General features: G+C 36.4%; 1 protein-coding gene and 1 non-coding gene across 4 annotated transcripts in view; both read right to left on the bottom strand.

Annotated features, from left to right (window-relative positions):
• LOC110463124 (kinesin-like protein KIF12) overlaps nucleotides 1–16,209 on the bottom strand; it is a 117,006-nt gene that overhangs the window by 38,217 nt on the left and 62,580 nt on the right. For all 3 annotated transcript variants that reach the window (XM_021517487.1, XM_021517485.1, XM_021517486.1), the window contains 2 exons: nucleotides 13,809–13,946; nucleotides 9,126–9,261 (listed from right to left, as the gene is read on the bottom strand). In XM_021517487.1, coding sequence (XP_021373162.1) covers nucleotides 9,126–9,261; nucleotides 13,809–13,946 — 274 coding nt within the window. The remainder of the gene's footprint in view (nucleotides 1–9,125; nucleotides 9,262–13,808; nucleotides 13,947–16,209) is intronic.
• Trnas-uga lies at nucleotides 875–947 on the bottom strand. Its single transcript has one exon. It is a non-coding gene; the product is annotated as a tRNA-Ser (tRNA).

Below are 16,209 nucleotides of genomic sequence, written 5' to 3'. Positions count from 1 at the left end.
CAGGTACATAACATCTCAAATACCTGTTTTCTACATAGAAATGGCAAGGGCTCTATAGAAATACCCAGAATGATTTCAGATGGCTGCTGGTACCCCTTAGAACAAGAGTGTTACAAAAAAATCAATGTCCCTAGCCTCTAGTAATAAAACAGTATTCATGTCCTCAGAACCAACTCCAGCTCTGGCATTCATCTCCAACGTAGGCCTACCAGCCACCCATGTACAACCTGTGTCAGGATGCAATGTGTCGCAATGCTTGATTACATCCCGGAAATGGAGGGGGTTTAATTCATTACACCATGCATTACTGGAGAAACATGGCGGCCTCAGGGCAGTGTTGGCAATCATAGCCAGGTAAAACACAGCCTGTATTTCATTGAAGCCAGCAAGGGTGCATGGCATGAAAACCACTCGCTGGGTATGAAATGATTAAATATTAACATTGAATATCTCGACTCATTCTCTAATTTATGATGGTATAACGATGCAGTGACATACACAACATGTCATTCCACAATAATAATTATGATTGTAAATTATTTCTTCTGCTCAGTATGTATTATCACAACATTAAAAATTTATATTTTTAATCATGTCGTAAACAAAACATTAAATTATACATTATGTCTTTTTGTTCACATATATAACTAAAGCGTGTGTATAATAGTGCAAGTAGAAGTATGATATTTTACTTGTGTAATAGGACAAGTCGGGCCTAGGGCACGTTCCCCACACGGTCACGAGCCCAAGTCCTGCATCGCCTATAGCTACTGTCAACCCAGGTTCGATGGGTATCCCCTTGCCAAGCAAACACCAAATGCTTGAAACAAGGGTTGGTAACAGGCACCACTGTAACAGGAGAGGAAAGAATGCACGGCCAGACTGGGATTCAAACCCAGGACCCTCCGAACTCAAGACGGACGCTCTACCAATTGAGCTATCTGGTCGCCGACGATCGACCCAGTCCAGTTCCGCTACATTCCTTCCCTCCTTTTTCTAAGTCTTCACCCTGAAGACAACTATTTACAACCCAGGTTCGATGGGTATCCCCTTGCCAAGTGTATACACCTAATGCTTGAAACAAGGATTGGTCACAGGCACCACTGTAAAAGGAGAGGAAAAAATACACCGCCAGACTGGGATCGAACCCGGGACCCTCCGAACTCTTGACAAACGCTCTACCAATTGAGCTATCTGGTTCGCCGACGATCAACCCAGTCCAGTAATGCTACACTTGTAAAACATTTTAAATATCTGCACAAACTGTTCAAGATTTTAATTAAATGCAATATAGTATCTACTCATGTGGAGGGGGGATATATAAGATGTTTGTACCATGGCATATATTCAAATTTAAATCATCATACTTTTTCAAGTTTATCATGGGAGAAAAACACAGTGGCAAAGATCTTGACTTCTCTTTAAGTACCCCTCTCCCACTGCATTGTGTTTTAACCTTATATACAGTAACCTCCCCTTAACCTCCGTTAACACATTTTGCGAGAACACTTCAGTTGACCAGGTAGCTCAAATCCAGGGTTTGAGTCCCGATCTACCCCCTCAGATGTCCGGGGTTCGAGTCCCGATCTACCCTTCAGTTGTCTTTTTTTACATTCAGAACACTGTTACCAATTGCATTTTATTTATTTCATCTTAATATTATTTCTAATAAAAGTTCTGCAAGGTATGCTTTTCTTTTCAGAAATGATTTATCAAAGCTATAGACATGCTGCAAAAAAAAAAACAGTTTCCCACACTTAGTAACAATTTTTGGCAGTGGTATTAATTACTTACAATCCTCTATTTAATAAAATAATAAATGTATCGTAAAAATGCTGATGATAGTTTCTGTGTGTAAGTCAATTAATTAAATTTAATCAAGATATAGTCATTATGCTGTCAGATTCATAGGATTAAGTACTAAACAAAAGCCTTGACAGATCCCTGATATCTATATATATACTACAACATAACATATACCCTGACCATCCCAAGATACCATCACTCTATTACGGCCTTGGTGAAATGGACCTGTCACATTGACACAAATATGTGAAACATATACCCGTAGATACAAGTACTACAGAATCATAAATAAATCAGGCTTATTGTTGGTGAACCATAGTGTATGTAAATGTTATTGTGAAAGTTAACACTTTGAAGTCACACATTCATGTTCCAGTAATAGGTTTTACCCAATGTCAGACAAATAGGCTAGGACAATGGGACAGTAATCAGTGACGGTTGATTTACCATGCATCATAAAATCTTAGTTTTCATTATCACCTTCATCACATAATGTGTCGATGTAACCAATAAAAAATAATAATAATTTATTTTTATTATTCAGAATATGATAAAGCCATCTTATATTTATCTATGGCGTTTTACAATAAAAAATACTGATAACCAATACAATTTAAGTATTTCGAAGGTCCTGCCTTATCAGGTGTCAACTACTGGTCCTATGACACTTGACTAAATACCTCCACATGTCCATATTGTATATATTATGCCTACATTCCTGCTAGAGCAATGATTTTTCAACTGTTAACTTTACAACAGCCTGTCTCTACATGAATTGGGAAAACATAGCATTATTTCTATTGAAACTGGGAAAATATTCCTGATTTTTCACAATGCTGGGAAAATAAAGCTGTTTTTAGCCAAGGGAAGCAGCCTGTATTCTGCTGTAAAACTAGGCAAAACATAGCTGTAGATGTGTATAAGTGTTCTGTTTTGCAGTGGGACTGTGCTTTATACAGCCTCTTTTTCATAGTGCCATCTCATGTTTGACTATACACCACAGACACTGTACTACAGACCATTTTATACTACAATGAGGAAAGAATACTATCACTGAAAATCATACTTTGACAACTTGGGGCATCAAACCAAAACCATATGCATGGAAGGCCAACCACTCAATGAAAAAATCAAATAGTATCTACATATTTATTTCCAGACTTCCTAAATGTTTTAACATATGTGATCTCACTATAAAAGTTGTGACACTGTGAGATGTTCTCTCATGAATTTCATTACCGAACAGGTTGTAAATATGAATACCCAAGGTGAATGTGATATTTCCAACTGACTGAAGTCATCTTACATAAACAAGAACAAAGAAGAATTCCAGATGTTAACCTCCCATTCCATCGATTTAAATAGTGAAGCTTCGTTTTCTTATAGACCTTTTATGACAAAGTAATTTACATAGCTATAGGCTTAGGCAGGTAATTAATATGGCCTCATATTGCCTATTAGGATTTTAAACTCTCAGAGCCAAAGAAAATGGATTCTAGGCAGGTGATATGAGGCAAATTTAACTGCATGTAAAACAAAATGAATTTATTCCAAACATTTTCTCACTTAAGATTCCTTGTTTTTCTATAATAAACTGAACAAAATTCTAAAATTCTCTCTTTTTTTCTATGTTTTATTAATTATGAATAATTTAGATGTCAAAGTTGTGGGATAAAAAATTACCCTAAATTGTATTTAGTTGATCGTTTCCTTTCATTAAGTTTTTTTTTACCAATGTAAGTACTTAATTGTGCAAAAACACTGCCCTGTCTATTTTGTCAGTCTGAAAGTCTGAGCATACACTACAAAACCTGTCCCCGCTTTAAATTTCAAGCAAAACAAGTCCTAAACAACACAGCCTCTAGCTATAGGCAAATCTTGTTTATTTCAACACCTATTACAGTTGCTGCCATACATGTACATTAAAACCACCACTAATGGGCCCTTTAGTACACATCACCAGTGTATCATAATTGAATACATTTTTATTTCCACATAACCGTATATTCTAAAGAATTTATACAAAAAATCCATAATGGATGACATCAGATTCTTTCGCTGCACCATTATAGGATGTTCCGTGGCCAAGGGTGATATTACGAGTGCAAACACGACACAAAGGTACCTACACCTAACCATAATGAAGGATTTCACACATATAAAGCTGAAATACTCTTAGGTTCTTTTTGACAGTACTGTATTATCCTCCCTAGCACCCCATAGTCTTATCTGAACACTTAGTGTTAACCCTAGCAACCCATAGTCTTATCTGAACACTTACTGTTAACCCTAGCAACCCATAGTCTTATCTAAACACTTAGTGTTAACCCTAGCAACCCCTAGTCTTATCTGAACACTTAGTGTTAACCCTAGCAATCCATAGTCTTATCTGAACACTTAGTGTTAACCCTAGCAACCCAGTCCTATCTGAACACTTAGTGTTAACCCTAGCAACCCGTAGTCTTATCTGAACACTTAGTGTTAACCCTAGCGACCCATAGTCTTATCTGAACACTTAATTTTAACCCTAGCAACCCATAGTTTTATCTGAACACTTAGTGTTAACCCTAGCAACCCAGTCTTATCTGAACACTTAGTGTTAACCCTAGCAACCCATAGTCTTATCTGCACACTTAGTGTTAGCCCTAACAACCCATAGTCTTATCTGAACACTACCCAGACGTGAAATGTTCATCAATATTTTAGTAATGGATGGAGAAACTGACAAGTCTTTGTCTACTGATGGTTTATTACACTTCTTTTCAATTTGTTTCCTTTTCTGAAATATTTATTTAAGGATTGACCTTCATTTTGACTGCGTATACGGTAGTATGAACGCAGTTGGCAACGAACATATTCTATGGAACGTGTTAGCGCTCCATAAAGAATATGTTCTTTGCCAACTGCGTTCGTACTACCGTATACGCAGTCAAACTGAAGATTACTTCTTATATTTACATATTTTCGTACTATGATGGTACACTCAGAATAAAGCTAACTCCAATACATTTGCTTTTATATTGGTACAAAGCCTCCGTAACGTGCGTAAATCCAAACAAATGAACAGCCTACAGCCTGCGAGCAGCGATGGATCTCCAACGTTACCATTATGACGTCACAATGTAAGTTACGTCATCAATAGGAAACAATGGTCTCCAAGGAATCTCACTGCGTATACAGTAATGTATACGTAGTCACGGTTTACACAGCTTCACTGGGAGTGAATGTAAACATAGATGGATACACTAAAGCATATCCTTTGAGAAACAAGCTTAAATTTGTCAAAGCATATTACATCAAAAAATAAAACTGTCATTAGTTTTCTCTTTTTTGTGTGTGTGAATTGTTAAATCTAATTTAACCAAGACCAAAACTTGAATGATTTTAATGTTTATGATCAATATTTTTGTGTTAATTACCTCTTCAAACATTAAACGCTTTGTGAAGTTCACCAATCAAACCTATCTCACTGTATTTGAAATACAAATATTTGTACACCAGCAGCCACTATTGAATTGGCTAAGTGCAAGTGTTTTAGGAAACCTTAAATATTTCCTTCCAATAACATGAATTAACCATTCCCGGTACATACACAAAGAACTTTTAACATTAAAGTGACATATCAATTAAGTAGAGCTTATCAGATTTTAATTTGCAGACATTTTTTAACTAGAGACCTAACCCTTTAGCATGTTGAACCCATTACAGATAGATTGATTTTGTACCTTTAAGACTGTGGTGACACCGAGTGCCAGGTCAATAGAAGTACCCTGTTAGCAGTTCTCTGGTCGACTTCTATTTACGTATACATATACAAACACCTGGTCACCATGTCACCATATCATCTCTTGAGGTAAAAGGGACCTCTACACCTGGTCACCATATCATCTCTTGAGGTAAAAGGGAACCTCTAAGTCAAACTATAATCTTACCATTGTCACCACTTTTCAAAAGAAATGTTCTGTTAAAATCAAACGTTGCCATGCATTTACAGATTAAATTTGTTCGAAATTTGAATACTTGAAATAGAAAGAAAAAACAAAAAAACAAAAACATCAGGGGTTGAACTTGGGACCTTTACATTACAAAGCCTACACTTTATCAATGTTGTTGCTATCTAGGAATTATAACCGCAAAGCATCATTAATGGTGTCCAAGAAACACTTAACAGTGATTTCTGGATTATACAAAGACAATTTTGTATAGAAAAAGGTTGACCTGCTTTCACAAATGACAACTAATTTATTGGTGACTAAGTTAAAAAGGCTAAGCTGTACATGCTAGACCAAGCAGAGTTGCTTCCCTTAAACAATTTACAAATTAAGTCTAATAGTTACTTTGCTTTAGGGCTATTCCAATAAAATATCTATCAAACAACAGGAACTCAGGGTTTTTTTCAGAGGCACCACTCATAGAATTTAATCATTTGCATAGAAGTAATAGACATGAAACCCAAGCATGGATGGAAGTGTTATATTTTGGAGTTCTTGGTTCGGGTACTATTTTTACTGGAATAACTCTTAGCACAAAATATTACAAAAATTCATAGCTTATAAAACTCTGATCCTACTTTGATATCTACAGCTGACAAACTACAATGTATATATTTTGAACTAAATGTTTGGTGTATTCAAACCATGAGGACCATGTGGTAGATAAGCCTTTGGCTAAACATGTCATCCTCGTTAAATAAAGTTTATTATTATTATAATTATAAACAGTATTTAAATATTTGTTGAAATATGCCATAGTACCTAATCTAATAAAAGTTCAGCCTTTTTTCATCCCAGGTTCATACAAATATTTCAAACCTAAATTATGGGTCTTTTAACAGATATAAGGTAGGTCATTTTCATATTTTTTTCATTTTCAACTTCTAGAAGTTCTTACACCTTTACTCTCTGTGTATTTGACCACCAATCAAAGTATACACTTTTAAAAAGTTTCCAAATCCTTTTTTCAAAGTTCTTTTCTCACTTTTTTCACTAACCAGGTAATATCTCCATATTTCATAAGGGAAATGCATTACATAAATGTTAAAACAGATTTCTATTTCTGTTTTGTAAGAGTTGTTTCCCCTACACAACAAACATGTGGAGTTCCTATTCTCCCTGTGTTGAACATTATACAATCTGTTTAGTAAGTGTACACTACACTGTGGCACGGTATAAAATGATCTTTGAGTGGCCTCATCACCAGTATATGAGACCTAAGCCACTGCAACGGCTTAAAATTCCAACCAAAATAAGACATATTCAATCAATAAATTGCAGGTAACTTTATAATTAGTTTCCATACAAGGTAACTCCAGTGTAAACCTCTCCAGAATTATTTATGTTACAATTTCAATTCCGCAGCGATTGTGATTTATCTACCTTTCTGAGAGGGTGTATATCACCTGTAGCATGACGGGGCGTCCTACTTGAGACTCGTTCAGCCACTGACTGTCAAGGTCAAGTGCAGACTAAATCAATAGCCAGAGGTGTGAGGTATACACACTCACTACATGAACATGTGGAGGGGGGAGTCTAACAATGCTTGACAACTACACTTGACTAGGTCCAAAAATAAAGTGGACCTTGTCACTTTATCTTGTGCTAAAACAAGAAATCACTTTACTGAACAGAAGCGAAAATAATGTTCTGTTAACTGATATGGGAAGAAGGAAAGATCTTTTCATATTTAAAATATATTACATTGTATATCAATAATTCAAAAACAAGAAATAAATCTATTTCTTACTGGTGAATTTGGAAACACAGAAAATATTGAAGGTTGCATTCTAAGGAAGGGTACAATATTTAGGATAGGATAAAGATAGGATTTTTCCGAAGTTCTTCTTGTTATAAAGCTTCCATAAAAATCTCCATATAAATGTGGTGCAATTTCAATCCTGAAAATATAGGGAAGAAAAACCCTAGCTGCTCAAGATCACAACCTTCCTCCAGAGTAGTATCACCCATATTACTTGTTAGAAGTATATCTGAAATGTTAAATTCGCCTCAGTACATACGTTCTGTAGAGGAGTGTTACACAGACTAATGTTTAGAGGTATATAAAGGCTGGCCTCAGTACATACCTTCTTCTAGAGGAGTGTTTACACAGATTAATGTTTAGAGGTATAAAGGCTGGCCTCAATACATACCTTCTTCTAGAGGAGTGTAACACAGACTAATGTTTTGAGGTATAAAGGCTGGCCTCAGTACATACCTTCTGTAGAGGAGTGTAACACAGACTAATGTTTAGAGGTATAAAGGCTGGCCTTAGTACATACCTTCTTCTAGAGGAGTGCAACACAGACTAATGTTCAGAGATATAAAGGCTGGCCACAGTACATACCTTCTTCTAGAGGAGTGTTTACACAGACTAATGTTTAGAGGTATAAAGGCTGGCCTCCGTACATGCCTTCTTCTAGAGGAGTGTAACACAGACTAATGTTTTGAGGTATAAAGGCTGGCCTCATTACATACCTTCTGTAGAGGAGTGTAACACAGACTAATGTTGAGAGGTATAAAGGCTGGCCTCCGTACGTACCTTCTGTAGAGGAGTGTAACACAGACTAATGTTGAGAGGTATAAAGGCTGGCCTCCGTACATACCTTCTTCTAGAGGAGTGTAACACAGACTAATGTTTAGAGGTATAAAGGCTGGCCTCAATACATACCATCTTCTAGAGGAGTGTTTACACAGACTAATGTTTAGAGGTATAAAGGCTGGCCTCCGTACATACCTTCTTCTAGAGGAGTGTAACACAGACTAATGTTTAGAGGTATAAAGGCTGGCCTCAATACATACCTTCTTCTAGAGGAGTTTTTACACAGACTAATGTTTAGAGGTATAAAGGCTGGCCTCAGTACATACCTTCTTCTAGAGGAGTGTTTACACAGACTAATGCTTAGAGGTATAAAGGCTGGCCTCCGTACATACCTTCTTCTAGAGGAGTGTTACACAGATTAATGTTTAGAGGTATATAAAGGCTGGCCACAGTACATACCTTCTTCTAGAGGAGTGTTTACACAGACTAATTTTTAGAGGTATAAAGGCTGGCCTCAGTACATACCTTCTGTAGAGGAGTGTCACACAGACTAATGTTTAGAGGTATAAAGGCTGGCCTCCGTACATACCTTCTTCTAGAGGAGTGTAACACAGACTAATGTTTAGATGTATAAAGGCTGGCCTCAATACATACCATCTTCTAGAGGAGTGTTTACACAGACTAATGTTGAGAGTTATAAAGGCTGGCCTCAGTACATACCTTCTTCTAGAGGAGTGTTACACAGATTAATGTTTAGAGATATAAAGGCTGGCCTCAGTACATACCTTCTTCAAGCACAGCCATCATATCATCTACAGTCTCACACTCCACCACAAACAGATTCTCCACGTAGAAGCCCCTGTTCTTTGACCATCGCACCTGTAGGTGCCGCCTGCGGACTGTGTTGAGGAGATCCACCACCTGTAAGGTTAACGGTAATCTCTATAACAAAAGAGAATTCTAAAACAAAAATAACAATTTTCCGAGAATCTTTGATAGACCATTTTCCTTGATTGTACATTTTGTATAATACAGTTTACGAAGAAACATTAGCTGTATGTTAATGTCTTTTGCATGTCCTCCTCCCTGTGTTTTTGCTATATTTTACCCTGTGGCAATAGCAACATCTAATCTTTAATGACAATTGCTTATGGCCTTCCATTTTTACTATATTTCAATTTTTTAACAAACAACTGTAATGACCAGTCAATGAGTTCCCTGTCGGGTTTTTTACAATATTTCACCTTGTGTATAACCAGCTGTCTATTAGACTAGTCTGTAGACTCTGTATGATAATATTTTACTGTGGGTAACAACCACCTGCCTATAATGACTAGTCTATGAACTCCCAGTGAATTTTCAATATAATCAGTTTCCCTGTATATACTAACTACCTGTCTATAATGACTATTGACATCCTAAATTCTTTTACTACCTTTCACTCTGTCAACACCAACTGTCTAAAATGACTTGTCTATGGCCTCCAAAAATGATTTTAATTTATTTTGCTCTGTCTAACAACCATCTGTTTATATCTATTAGTATTCAAATTAACCAGGATGGGTCAAAATGGGATTGGAGAAGTTAGTTTATATCATGCGGTATCCATACTGAGAGATAATTGTTTACTAGTTACGTTTATTGCTGGAGGTGTAATTATACAGGTAACATGTCAAGTGAGACTCTCCTACTGGGATCAGTAACTCAATACGATTCACCCATTATTTTCACCCTTTCAAAGTTATCAAAAGATTTCTTCTGTAATAGTTTTTGTGTCGCTAAAATGGTATCGGAATGTGTGTGGTGTAATTATTGAAAACCACACCATCAGATCATAAATATAAAAAAAATAATTAAAAAGATACATCAAAATAATAACTTGATCCAATCTCTAGCTGATATAATACCGATACATAAATACATACTTATCTCTCATGTAATTTGAACTGATTGAGATATTAATTACTGAAGTATTGAAGTATCTTCCTTGCCTGACAATCTAAAACATGATTTTTCTGCCTATTTGCCACATTTATTGACATTTGGTGGTATAAGCAATGTGAGTTAACATCGTGAGAACTCAAATATCTCTTTGCTGTCAAAAATGTTGCCATCTGATAACAAGAACTTTCTTTTTGTACAGTTTTAAAATATATAAAACATGATAGTCATTTGTGAAATGTTTACTGCAGATAGTCAAACTCATATCTGGTCATGTTGCCGAAATCTGATGAAAACATTGACCTGCAGTTCAGGTTACAATTTTCATCAGGTTGTGAACTGAAATTATCAATTATTTCTAGAACTTAGATGGCTGGATATATAATGGGACAACTGGATAAGTGTTGGCTTGACAGTGGGACAACCAATATAGTAATGGCTGGATAGTGGGGCTAACTGGATCAGCAGTGGCTGGATAATGGGGCTAACTGGATCAGCGGTGGCTGGATAATGGGGCTAACTGGATCAGCGGTGGCCGGATAATGGGGCTAACTGGATCAGCAGTGGCTGGGTAATGGGGCTAACTGGATCAGCAGTGGCTGGGTAATGGGGCTAACTGGATCAGCGGTGGCTGGATATATAATGGGACAACTGGATAAGTGTTGGCTTGACAGTGGGACAACCAATATAGTAATGGCTGGATAGTGGGGCTAACTGGATCAGCGGTGGCTTGATAATGGGGCTAACTGGATCAGCGGTGGCTGGGTAATGGGGCTAACTGGATCAGCGGTGGCTGGATATATAATGGGACAACTGGATAAGTGGTGGCTTGACAGTGGGACAACCAATATAGTAATGGCTGGATAGTGGGGCTAACTGGATCAGCAGTGGCTGGATAATGGGGCTACCTGGATCAGCGGTGGCTGGATAATGGGGCTAACTGGATCAGCGGTGGCTGGATATATAATGGGACAACTGGATAAGTGTTGGCTTGACAGTGGGACAACCAATATAGTAATGGCTGGATAATGGGGCTAACTGGATCAGCAGTGGCTGGATAATGGGGCTAACTGGATCAGCAGTGGCTGAATATGGGGCTAACTGGATCAGCGATGGCTGGATAATGGGGCTAACTGGATCAGCGGTGGCTGGATAATGGGGCTACCTAGATCAGCAGTGGCTGGATAATGGGGCTAACTGGATCAGCGGTGGCTGAATATGGGGCTAACTGGATCAGCGGTGGCTGGATAATGGGGCTAACTGGATCAGCAGTGTCTGGATATATATTTTGCTAAATCCCGACTGGACAATGTTTTTAAATTTTGTGACCTGTTGTCAAGAAATAATGTCATTAGGTACATAACCCTTAGTAGTGCTATGTATGTTTATAAATATACACAAACATCTAACCACTTAAAAGTTCCCCAATCATCAAAAGCCAGATTACACCAATCCAACTCTCTGTTTATATATATACTTCACATAGTCATTCTAAATATACACAAAAGTGTAATGTTTTTATAATAAATTCACCAGTACATGTACATCAATATAGAAAAAGAGCAAGGACTGTATTATTTACAGAGTATATTCCAGAGCACCTCCAACCTCAGCTATATGTCTTTTTAATCTAAATTTGAGTATATTTGTTTATAATTTGTACACAAGAATATTTGGCATGACATAAGTTGGTACAGTTGGGGAAGGTCTGGAATGTAGGTGTTAAAAAAGACCTGAAGAAGGCAGAAGTGTTGACACAGGATACAAGTATTTAGTTAAACCTTTCTAGCAATACCATTCTAAAACTCCACCTAACCCACTTAATGTCAAATTATATACATCACACTAACAATCACACTATCTAGTTAAGTCTTGTGTCAATGAACAGCCCGGACAAATAATACTACACAAATATACTTACATTTACTCCAGAAGGAAACATTATCTTATAATTTTTACAATTCAAATAAAGAATTTTGAACTTTTTGATAGACTATTTATATATGAACAATACAAACTTTTATCCTGATCAAATAAATGTAACTTGTCAGTGGTCGGCTAATCAGTCACACAATCGTTTTGTCCACATTTCACAACTTCAGATCTATCACTTCATTTTCTTACCGCTTTTTTTACATATTTAGTTGTAAACTAATGTATAATTATGTAACAAAAGTCAAATGAAACAATTTCTTTATATTTTTTTCAGCAAATTAATGATTTTTTGGGTACAACCTTGACATCAAATTGTTTGTCATATGATTTTTGAAAAACAGGAGTTGGTAAAATGTATGTTTTTGATCCAGATAAATAATTAAGCTGGAATAAATGTTTTAGTGTGTTCTGTCTCCATGTCGACTTTTCATATACCAAGATTGTTGTTGTATGATCTAGCACCAATTAACCGCTGCGCTTTTATTATTTACTTTTAATTACCCTAATTTAAATCTACCCCACGATACACTTTTAGTTACCCCCATTAAATTCTACATCAAGATATGAATATTAAACAGCATTTGAATTTAGTGCAGAAAAAAAAATACATAAAAAATGATGGCCACATTTAAGTGACTTTTAGGTCATGCTTCATATATAAACCATAACCAGGTAATATTTGTATGTCTGCACTTGATTTATCTTTTTTGAAGTACTAAGTCCAGGAAGGATTTACAACTACTTAGTCATCCAAATGTAATTAACATTGTCCTACAATAACTGCAAGAGTTCACAAAACTTATTCATTTAGGTCTTAAAGCAGGTAAAAAAGCTGGAATAACCTGTATTATTGGTTCATAATCAATTTCCAGGTTTTGTTTGTATGTTCGCAGTTTAACATCCTCACAACAGCTGACATCACAAGAAGATTGGTGCCTATGTACGGAGACACCCCGGAAAAAGAAAGAGTAGGAAAGTCAGGAAAGAAAAAGATCTATATCTGACGAGTTTCAATGGGGGCAGTAGATCAGTTTTGGTTTCTACAATGTCACTTTTTATCCTTTCACCCTAGGTAACTTCAGTGGACTCTACCATGCATTTATTGGGATGAGTCCATTATGGTCTACAGTGGTGAAAGGGTTAAGGAGAAAGCACAGAAGTAAACCCCTGATTCTGTAAACGACCCAACATTAGTCAATGTTTACATATATGTGGTGGGACATATATATATAGCAGGTCTGTTCTCCCCCTGAACCTGCAGGGACCAATCTCCAGGTAAGCATATAGACCTCCAGCTGGTAAGCATATATATAGACCTCCAGATTGTATTTACCTGTACATTATAAATCTCCAGGTAGGATGCTTACCTGTTAATTGTATATCTCAAGATTGTATTTACCTGTTCATAATAAATCTTCAGGTAGGATGCTTACCTATTAATTATAGATCACCAGATTGTATTTACCTGTACATTATAAAACTCCAGATTGTATTTACCTGTTCATTATAGACCTCCAAATTGTATTTACCGTTCATTATAAATATCCAGGTAGAATGCTTACCTGTTAATCACTATACTGTATTGTATTTACCTGTTCATTATAGATCTCCAGGTAGGAAGCACGGATGACCTTGTTTCCCCCGTTCTGTTGTAACATGTGAATAAGGTACTCAAATGAGCGTTGCATTATCCCAACCATGTCCTCTGGGGGATGCTTCCCACCCTCAAACTGAAACATAAATCAGAATTATTTTAATAGACATATAAGTGAGGAAATTACAAACTTGAAATTCACCAGAGTAGCATTCCAAACAACGCTTTCAGTATTGAGAACAGCAAAACATTCTTGGTACACAGTTTTAGAGTTCAATAATATGAGATGTCTCGGAAAGAAACTTTGCGAATGAGGGCACTACTGGGGAAAAAACGGTCACAATGAGCGAATCATATATACAGGTTACTAATCAAGAATCGACGAGATGGCATTATTACACTGTACATCACCTTAGCTATATAAATACAGAAAACAACATAAACTGAAGGAAGTTTCCTCCAACACACTGGGGTCTGACCCCGCACCTGACCCACCAGGAAAAGTTGAGTTCAAAACCCAACAAGTACTCTACACTCAGACTGGCCTGATCTGCCTTTTTATATATAATTACAACACACTGATATGATATAAGACAACAATGAGACTGTAGAATAATGAACGACATTCTACTCACAGTAGAGTACAGGGTTTTAACCTAAATTTTACAAATAGAGCACTATTTTTATTGAAATTGGGAAAATGCTCCTCATTTCATCTTCATTTTGGGAAAAATATATGATAAAGCACTCTTTTCCTAGGGAAGCAGCTTGTATTCAGTTGTTAAACTAGGAAAAACCAATATACTACTCACCTATACCTTGCTTGGAAGGACAATGTAAACAAAAATTACCACAAACTATCATAAACATCACATTCAGGACTAGAAATTAGAAATAACCCAACATCCAATTTTGGCTAGTCTATTGGGCTATTGTTGTTCTTCCCTTACTTTAATTGTTTAGCCCAGAAACATACTGGATAGTAGTTCACTAAAGCATTCTCAACGTGTCCACTCCTAAAGATGAAAACATATGACATTATAATCCAAGATGAACTTTAATTTATTTCAGATAGGCTTTCATCTTATCCTAGCTTTTGACTTCATTAATAGACAGAATCTGTGGTACAAACTTATCAAAGAAGGTATAGAAGGAAAGATGTTGAATATTATACGTTCTTTGTACAGAGATGTAAAATGTTGTGTAAAGTATAACAAAAACATGTCAGATTTTTTTCAATGTAAAAATGGATTATTTCAAGGGTAAATTATGTCTCCTCTATTGTTTTCTTTGTATGTCAATGATTGCGAAATGAATTTTTTAACAGAAGGGTGTCCTTCTATAGAGCTACAAACTATTAATATATTTTTAATGATGTATGCAGACGATATGGCGTTATTGGCCGAAACCTCTGAGGGATTGCAGAAAATGTTAGATACTTTATTACTTTATACAAATAAATGGAATCTTACGTTTAATACTTCTAAAACCAAGGTGATGGTTTTCCGTAACGGAGGTAAATTAAGAGAAAAAGATAAGTGGTACTTTAATGGAGGTGTTTTAGATGTTGTAGATGAATTTAATCATATATTACCTGGGTATATTAATGAATTTTAATGGTAAATTCAACAAGAGGCCCATGGGCCTTAACGGTCACCTGAGTCTATAGTATTTATTTTTGTTGTTGAAATATGTACCAATTTGAGTAAAAAATAGTATAATGTTAACTTAACTTTGTCAGGACCATGAGCTGATCATTCCTAGACCAATTTTAAGTGAGATCGGCCTATTAGAACTTAGTAGCAAAATAGCGGCCATGGCAGCCAAATTGTATTTCTGATTGACCCGAAAAATAACAACACTTTGTCAGGACCATGATTCGATCATTCCTACAAAGTTTCAGTTCAATCGGCCAAGTAGATCTTTACTTTAAGTTTGAAATAGTTTACCAAAATGGCAGCTGTGGTGGCCATATTGGATTTCTGATCGACCTGAAAAATAACAACACTTTGTCAGGACCATGAGTCAATCATTCCTACAAAGTTTCAGTTCAATCGGCCTAGCAGAACTTGACTTTAAGTTTGAAATATGTTTTCAAAATGGTGGCCGTGGCGGCCATATTGGATTTATGATTGACCTGAAAAATAACAACACTTTGTCAGGACCATGAGTCGATCATTCCTACAAACTTTAAGTTCAATCGGTCCAGCAGAACTTGACTTTAAGTTTGAAATAGGTTTTCAAAATGGCGGCCGTGGTGGCCATATTGGATTTCTGATCGACCCAAAAAATAACAACACTTTGTCAGGACCATGAGGCGATCATTCCTACCAACTTTCAGTTCAATCGGTCCAGCAGAACTTGACTTTAAGTTTGAAATAGGTTTTCAAAATGGTGGC

Source organism: Mizuhopecten yessoensis, unplaced genomic scaffold (assembly GCF_002113885.1).
Source record: "Mizuhopecten yessoensis strain PY_sf001 unplaced genomic scaffold, ASM211388v2 scaffold10867, whole genome shotgun sequence".
NCBI classification, from domain to species: domain Eukaryota; kingdom Metazoa; phylum Mollusca; class Bivalvia; order Pectinida; family Pectinidae; genus Mizuhopecten; species Mizuhopecten yessoensis.
This window is presented reverse-complemented; position numbering and strand designations above follow the sequence as displayed.